Source organism: Mastomys coucha, unplaced genomic scaffold (assembly GCF_008632895.1).
Source record: "Mastomys coucha isolate ucsf_1 unplaced genomic scaffold, UCSF_Mcou_1 pScaffold19, whole genome shotgun sequence".
In the NCBI taxonomy this organism is placed as follows: domain Eukaryota; kingdom Metazoa; phylum Chordata; class Mammalia; order Rodentia; family Muridae; genus Mastomys; species Mastomys coucha.
Window position 1 is genome coordinate 16306905 of NW_022196901.1, and position 8868 is coordinate 16315772.

Genomic DNA, 8868 nt, shown 5'->3' on the forward strand with positions numbered 1-8868 from the left:
GAGGGTGGTGAGTTTACCCTGGGGAGGTGGGTCAGAGTCACCTTACCAAGAATTTGCTGAGATCCCCGTATGGTGTGCTACCCTTTTCTCATACTTGCCTTGAAACACTTGGTCCCAGAACCAACAAATCGGAGTTCACTGTGTTTCTCCCACCGCCAATCAGTGAGCATATTGTTCACATTAGATCTTGGTGACCTAAGCCTACTGAGGGATCCCTTAATAAGCCCCAGATTTGAAACATTCGTTGGCAAGACCTTATCATGATGCTGTACAAAGGTCTTCACCTCCAAAATATTTGCCTATCATTCCTTAAAACAATACTTACCAAAGGAGGTTTTCCAGACCTCTTTTAATGATACTTCGGAGCATGCGCTCTAAATATTTCAGTGGGTCCTTAGGACATGTCACAAGTAAACCACACAACAGCGCCTGTTAAAGAGAAGAATAAGAAGATGGAGTCAGTGCCTTTGCACCCACACATGTATGTATATGTATGTATCTATTATGTGTGTATTTATGTTTTCACTCATGTATCTCTTCCTATTTACTGTGTTGGCATACTTCTAGAGTCAAATCAAAATTCAGGACATTTTGCCTCTGAAAACTCCTACAGGTGACACAATAGAAGTTACTACACAGTTTTTGTATTATGTAAGAAAATTCTTATACAAATCTGAAGATAATACAATTCTTAGATCCAGGGTTTCTATCCTTTTTAAGAATGAAGAGCTGGACAGTGGTAAGCACACATTTTTAATCCCAATACTTGAGAGTCAGAAGCAGGCAGATCTCTGAGAGTTTGAGGCCAACCTAGTTTATAGGAGTCTAGGACAGCCAGGGCTATACAGAGAAACCCTGTCTCAAAAAAACAAAAACAAAAACAAAACAAACAAACAAAAAAACCCAAAACTCCAAAACCAAAACCAAACAAACAAAACACACACAAAAAAAGAAAACAGAACCATTTTTAAGTAAAAAAAAAAAAAAAAAAAAAAAAAAAAAAAAAAAATCCTCAAGCCAAAACATAAAATGACTGATAAAATCCATAGTGAATAGCCGGGCAGTGGTGGTGAATGCCTTTAATCCCAGCACTTGGGAGGCAGAGGTAGGTGGATTTCTGAGTTCGAGGCCAGTCTGGTCTACAGATTGAGTTCCAGGACAGCCAAGGCTACACAGAGAAACCCTGTCTCGAAAAAAAAAACCAAAAATATCCATAGTGAAAATCTACTGTTGGAGAGAAGTGTGGGCCCCACCCCTCATCAAGGAAACATCCCTTTGCAACAGATGTAGACCACTACAGAAAACCACAATCAAGCAATCTACAGAGCTGGAGAGCCCAGTCCCAAAGGATGCAACAGCTACTAAGGGGACACTGCAGAAGAGGAACAGGAAGACGGTAAAAGCCACAGGGTCAGGAAGCTTGCTTTGAGAGTATGTCTCCTAGTAACATCAGAAGCTACACCCATATAATCTCACCAATGTGACAGTCCAGTCATGAGCTGAACAAGGGCTATACCAATGGACATACATGCTTCCCTTCGCAATGCCTCCTCTCCACTTAGTGTACAGCTGGTTAGGAACCTACCAGTAGGATAAAGGCAAATGCCTCAGACTTAGACACTGACCCTGATCCCTCCCTAATGCCTGCTGGAAATAAGATGATAATACATTCCAGAGACTACTGAAACAGTTTTTAAATGTACAATTCAGCATGGAATGCCAAAAGAGCCACCCAGTAGCACCTCTTAACAGCCTTGTATTATTTTCTTTTCCTGTGGCAGGAACAGGCACCCTCCCCAAACTTCAGAGACAGAGGAAGGGTATGGAGCTGAACAGAGTTCTTAAAAATGAAAAAGAGACCATTATAAATAAGGCTGCTATGAACATAGTGGAGCATGTGTCCTTATTACATGTTGGAGCATCTTCTGGGTATATGCCCAGGAGTGATATAGCTGGGTCCTCTGGTACTACTATGTCCAATTCCAGAGGAACCGCCAAACTGATTTCCAGAGTGGTTGTACCAGCTTGCAGTCCCACCAGCAATGAAGGAGTGTTCCTCTTTCTCCACAACCTCACCAACATCTGCTGTCACCTGAGTTTTTTATCCTAGCCATTCTGACTGGTGTGAGGTGGAATCTCAGGGTTGTTTTGATTTGCATTTCCCTGATGACTAAGGATGTTGAACATTTCTTTAGGTGCTTCTCAGCCAACTTTAGGTATTCCTCAGTTGATTCAGTATTCCTTTGTTTAACTCTGTACCCCATTTATAATTGCCAGAAACTGGAAACAACCCAGATGTCCTTCAACAGAGGAATAGATACAGAAAATGTGGTACATCTACACAATAAAGTACTACTCAGCTATTAAAAACAATGAATTTATGAAATTCTTGGGGAAATGAATGGATCTGGAAAATATCATCTTGAGTGAGGTAACCCAATCACAAAAGAACACACATGATATGCATTCTCTGATAAGTGAATATTAGCCCAGAAGATCGGAATACACAAAGTACAAACCACAAACTATAAGAAACTCAAGAAGAAGTTTAAAGACCAAAGTGTGGATATTTCGTTTCTTCTTAAAAAGAGGAACAAAATACCCATGGAAGGAGTTGTAGAGACTAACTATGGAGCAGAGACTAAAGGAAGGACAATTCAGAGACTGCTCCACCTGGGAATCCTTCCCATATCAGTCATCAAATCTAGACACTATTGTGGATGGCAACAAGTGCTGGATGACAGGAGCCTGATATAGCTGTCTCCTGAGAGGCTCTGACACTACCTGACTAATATAGAAGTAGAGACTCATAACCATCCATTGGACTGAGTACAGGGTCCCCAATGAAGGAACTAGAGAAAAGACCCAAGGAGCAAAAGGGTTTGCAGCCCCTTATGACAACAACAATATGAAATAATTAGTACCCTCAGAGCTCCCAGGGACTAAAACACCAACCAAAGAGTACACATGGTGGGACTCACGGCTCCAGCAGCATATGTATAGCAGAGGATGGCCAAGTTGGTCATCAATGGGAGGAGAGACCTTTGGTCCTGTGAAGGTTCTATGTTCCAGTTTAGGGGAATGCCAAGGCCAGTAAGCAGGAGGGGGGTGGGGTGATTAGTAGGGGGAGGGGAACAGGGGTTTTATTTATTTATTTATTTATTTATTTATTTTGGAGGGGAACCTGGGAAAGGAAATACTGTAAATAAAGAAAACATCTAATAAAAAAATAAAATAAAATAAGAGAGAACACTGGGCTAGAGAGGTGGCTTAGCACTTAAGGGCACTTTCGCTGCTCTGTAGAGGATCCAGGTTTGGTTCCGAGCCCTCATGGCAGCTTAGGGTTGTTGGCATCTCTAGTTCCAGGGGACATGGCCCATTTTTATGGCCTTGGTGGACAGCAGGCATATATGAAGTGCACATACATACATACATTCAAGTAAAACACCCATACATACACACACACACACACACACACACACACACACACACACATCTTTTTTTATTGTAAAGAAAATAGGCTGTAACAACCTCTTAGATTTCTGGTCCAGTCCCTCTCCAGCCTCTCTCAGGAGAAGCTCAGCTACTTGAAGTCAAAATATGGTTGCATAAGACACCCTTGGTTCACTCAAGATTCTAGCCAGAACAATTAGACAACAAAAAAAGATCAAAGGGATACAAATTGGAAGGAGGAAGTCAAGATGTCACTATCACATGTAATAAGATTATATACATAAGCGTCCCCCAAAATTCTACCAGCTCCTACAACTGATAACTTCAACAAAGTTGCTGGATATAAAATTAACTTTAACAAATCAGTAGTCTTCCTATACTCAAAAGATAAATGGGCTGAAAAAGAAATGAAGGAAACAATACCCTTCATAATAGTCACAAATAATATAAAATATCTTGGTGTGACTCTAACCAAGCAAGTGAAAGATCTGTATGACAAGAATTTCAAGTCCCTAAAGAAAGAAATTGAAGAAGACCTCAGAAGATAGAAAGATCTTCCATGCTCATGGAGTGGTAGGGTCAATATAGTAAAAATGGCCATCTTACCAAAAGCAATCTACAGATTCAATGAAATCCCCATTAAAATTCCAACTCAATTCTTTATAGAGTTAAAAAGAATAATTCTCAAATTCATTTGGAATAACAAAAAACCCAGGATATCGAAAACTATTCTCAACAATAAACGAACTTCTGGGGGAATCACCATGCCTGACCCCAAGCTTTACTACAGAGCAATAGTGATAAAACTGTATTGGTACAGATGCAGGCAGGTAGATCATTGGAATAGAATTGAAAGGAACCTACACACCTATAGTCACTTGATCTTTGACAAAAAAATAAAAAATAAAAAATAAAGTCTAATATCATCCAGTGGAAAAAAGCATTTTCAACAAATGGTGCTGGTTCAACTGGAGGTCAGCATGTAGAAGAATACAAATCAATCCATTCTTATCTCCGTGTACAAAGCTCAATTCCAAGTGGATCAAGGACCTCAACATAAAATGAGACACATTGAAACTAATAGAAGAGAAAGTGGGGAAGAGCCTTGAACATGGACACAGGGGCAATTTTCCTGGACAGAACACCAATGGCTTATGCTCTAAGATCAACAATCAACAAATGGGACCTCATAAAGTTGCAAAGCTTCTGTAAGGCAAAGGACGCTGTCAATAGGACAAAACGGCAACCAACAAATTGGGAAAAGATCTTTACCAACCCTACATCCAATAGAAAGCTAATATCCAAAATATACAAAGAACTCAAGAAGTCCAGAGAACCAAATAACTCCTATTAAAAATGGGGTACAGAGCTAAATAGAGAATTCTCAACTGGGGAATCTCGAATGGCTGAGAAGCATCTAAAGAAATGTTCAACATCCTTAGTCATCAGGGAAATGCAAATCAAAACGACCCTGAGATTCCACCTCACACCAATCAGAACAGCTAAGATCAAAAAATGCAGGTGACAGCAGATGCTGGCAAGGATATGGAGAAAGAGGAACATTCCTCCACTGCTGGTGGAATTGCAAGCTGGTAAAACCACTTTGGAAATCAATCTGGCAGTTACTGAGAAAATTAGAAATAGTTCTACCTGAGGACCCAGCTATACCACTCCTGGGCATATACCCAAAAGATGCTCCAACATATAACAAAGACACACACTCCACTATGTTTATAGCAGCCTTATTTATAATAGCCAGAAGCTGGAAACAATCCAGATGTCCCTCAACAGAAGAATGGCTTCAGAAAATGATGATGGAGTACTACTCGGCTATGAAAAACAATGACTTCATGAAATTCTTAGACAAATGGATAGAACTAGAAAATATCATCTTGAGTGAGGTAACTCAGACACAAAAGAATGCATATGGTATGCACTCACTGATATTAGTCCAAAAGCTCACAATGCCCATGATACAACCCACAGATCATATGGAGCTTAGAAGGAAGGAAGATCGGGGTGTGGATGTTTCAGTCTTGCACTGAGGGGGGAACTGGATCATAGTGGAAGGAGGAGGGAAAGGGGACCTGGGAGGGAGAAAGAAGGTAGAGGAAATAAGGGGAGCAGGATCAGGTACCAGAGGGGAAGAGAGAGAGCTACAGAGGGTCAGGAAAGCGAATAAAAATAGGTAGTAGTAGGGGATGAGGAACTAAGGTTAACCACTGGAGGGTCCCAGATGCCAGGGAAGCAAGAGGCTCCCAGAACCCAACGGGGATCACTTTAGTAGAAATGTGTGCAGGGAAGGGGAGAGAGAACCTTTAGAGACCACCTCCAGGATATAGGCATGGCCCCCAGTTGAGGGATGGGGGCACCCACTCATCTCAAAGCTTTTAACCCAGAAGTGTTCCTGTCCAAAGGAATAACAGGGATTTAAAAAAAAAAAAATGGAGCAGAGCTCAGCACGCCTTTGATCCCAGCACTTGGGAGGCAGAAGCAGGAGGATTTCTGAGTTCGAGGCCAGCCTGGTCTACAGAGTGAGTACCAGGACAGCCAGGGCTACCCAGAGAAACCCTGTCTCTAAAAACCAAAAAAAAAAAAAAAAAGGAGCAGAGACTGAAGGAAGGGCCATCTGGGGACTGACCCATCTGGGGATCCATCTTGTTTGCAGACACCAACACCCCCAAACCGGTACACACACGCACATACATACACAGTTACTGTTGCCAAGAGGTGCTTGCTGACAGAAACCTGGTGTGGCTGTTCCTCGGGAGGTTCTGTGAGCAACTGACCAATGCAGATGTGGATGCTTGGAGCCAACCATTAGACTGAGCTTGGGGACCCCAATGGGGGAGATGGTGGAAGGACTGGAGGAGTGGAGAAGGATTATAACCCCATAGGAAAAATAATGTTGGCTGGCTGGACCACCCAGTGCTCCCAGGGACTAGACCACCAACCAAGGAGTGTACAGGGAGGGATCCATGGCTCCAGTTACATACGTAGCAGAGGATGGCCTTGTCTGACATCAATGGGAGGAAGAGCCCTTGGTCCTGTGGAGGTTTGATGCCCCAGTGTAGGGGGATGCTGGAGTGGTGGGGCTGGAGTGGGTGGGTGTATGGATAGGGGAGCACCCTCATAGAGGCAAAGGAGTTAGGAAGAGGGCAGATGTGAGAGGGGGTTTGTGGAGCCATGTCTGGGAAGAGAGATATCATTCGAGGTGTAAACAAATGGGATTATTAATTAAAAAAAAAAACAAAAAAAAACAAAAACCTTGGTTCCTACCACAGCTGCAAGCTAGATTTTAAAAGGTGGCTATTACCAAAAAGGCATCGATGGGCTTAATAAGAGCGCTCGAAACTTACTTCTTGGAGTGTTATAGTTTAGCAAGCTCCCGGAGAAACTCCCATGCACACAGCAGTCTGCGAGTTAGTGACTTACTTACTGGAGCTAAGCTTTATGGGAATTAAGGAATCTGGGGGATGAGAGTACAGGTATAGTGGCATATAACTGTTCCATACACTGGACTGGCAGAGGCAGGTGGGTCTCTGTGAGTTCAAGACCAACCTGGTCTACAGGGCTGTTACACAGAGAAATCTGGAGAGAGAGAGAGAGAGAGAGAGAGAGAGAGAGAGAGAGAGAGAGAGAGAGAGAGAGAGAGAGAGAGAGAGAGAGAGAGAGAGAGAGAGAGAGAGGAAGGGAGGAAGGAAGGAAGAAAGAAGAGAGAAAGAAAGAAAGAAAAAAGAGAGGGAGGGAGGAAGAAAGGAAGGAAGGAAGGAAGGAAGGAAGGAAGGAAGACAATTAAATGGAGAAAATAACTCTCCAAGACGGCAACACAGGCATATGGGGCTAGCAGTGTTGGAAAGTTTACTTTTTGCAAAGAAATATCACTGTTCATTTGATCCTAATGGACAAAATGACACAGCACGCCACTGTACACATTAGTGAGTGGACTGCACACAGCCAACAAGACAGTGTGAATAGAGAATAAACAACTATTTTCTGTTGGCTTGTTTTAAAGTGCTCAGAATGGAACCCAGGGCCTTGGACATGCTAAGCAGGGGCCACAGAGCTAACTCCTCAATAGTTTCTTCCTGCACAAAGAGAAGGGTTGGGGAGACCGCTCAGCAGACAGAAGTGCCTGTTGTGTATAAAAGGGAGTTGCCTTGTTCATGGTGCTTTGGGTGGGGTAGGAAAGTTTGTAGTCACAGGACCCTCATGAAGATTAAATGCATTAACATCTGCAAACCACTTTGAATTTGCCTAGAGCAGAAAGCTCATATAACACATGCTCATATAACACAGCAAGCGATCACAGGAGTCCTTACCTATCCAGCTCCTGACCTTCACTAAAGGAAGAGGCCAAAGCAAAGAAACTCAGGATGTTCTCTTAAGCCACTGAAAGTGCAGTGCGCTAACACCAGTGACTGGCTGTATACCAAGCTAAAGCCAAGAAGTCAGAAGGGAAAAACGTATTTAGAAATAGAATGGCATTAAAAAAAAAAAAACATAGTTTTTTACGGTACCTTGAACCGCTCAGTTATGAACAACGAAGTGGTTAATGGGCTAGTATAGCTCAGGGTTGAGGTGGGCAGGGTAGGAGCAGAGACAGACAGACTTGTGGAAATACATGTTTATCATGTCAGACACCCAGGTAGTGTAGGAAATCTGTTAATGGCTTTAATAGTAATATAGAAACTGCTCTTAAGACTGTGGAGATAAAAGCAGTTATCGAATGTGTGGCCCTTTAGAGAAACTCCCCAGTGGCAAGAAGAGACCTTTCCAGGTGGGAAAGCAGGAAGAGCAAGCCCAGCAGGCCCGTCAACGTGACCTGTGACAGCCACAGGTGGAGGTAGGAAGTAGTGGACAGGGTCACTCCAGGAAGACTAAGCAGTTTTTCTCCAGCCCCAGTAGATCCTTGCCTCAATTCATTTTTGGCTGCAATGGTAGAACAACACAGACTGGGTAATTCAGTTTCTCCTGACTTATGATCAGGAGACTGGGAGTCCAAGAGGGCAGTGCCAGCACTTAGCAAGGACTGTTGTACTGCGGCTAGAGAGGACGGGGAAAGCTGAATTTTACGGCTGATGGCCCATGACCATAGCTGCTGTGAGAAGTCCCTCTACTGCTTCACTGGGAGCTGACATTCAAACACTTGAGCCTTGCTGGGACACATTCAGACCACAGTCATTCTTGATGAAATCTTGTCCTTGAGCTCCTTACGAATACCATGTACCCACACATAAGTATGCAGGTGTGTAGCTTTCTACAGAACTGGATATGGGGAGCACTAATAATATCTACTTGGAAATGTTTTGCTCTTTTAAACAGACAATAGAACAAACAGTATAGATGTCTTAGATGCCTACGCCTTTTGAAAAGAAAAGAAAGGAAAAGAGAAAAGAAGAGCAAAGAAGAGAA

The 8868-nt window shown here is 42.9% G+C and overlaps 1 protein-coding gene across 1 annotated transcript in view; it reads right to left on the reverse strand.

Annotated features, from left to right (window-relative positions):
* Fbxl13 (F-box and leucine rich repeat protein 13) overlaps window positions 1-8868 on the reverse strand; it is a 192677-nt gene that overhangs the window by 178609 nt on the left and 5200 nt on the right. Inside the window, exon 2 of the mRNA XM_031380084.1 lies at window positions 326-429. Coding sequence (XP_031235944.1) covers window positions 326-429 — 104 coding nt within the window. The remainder of the gene's footprint in view (window positions 1-325; window positions 430-8868) is intronic.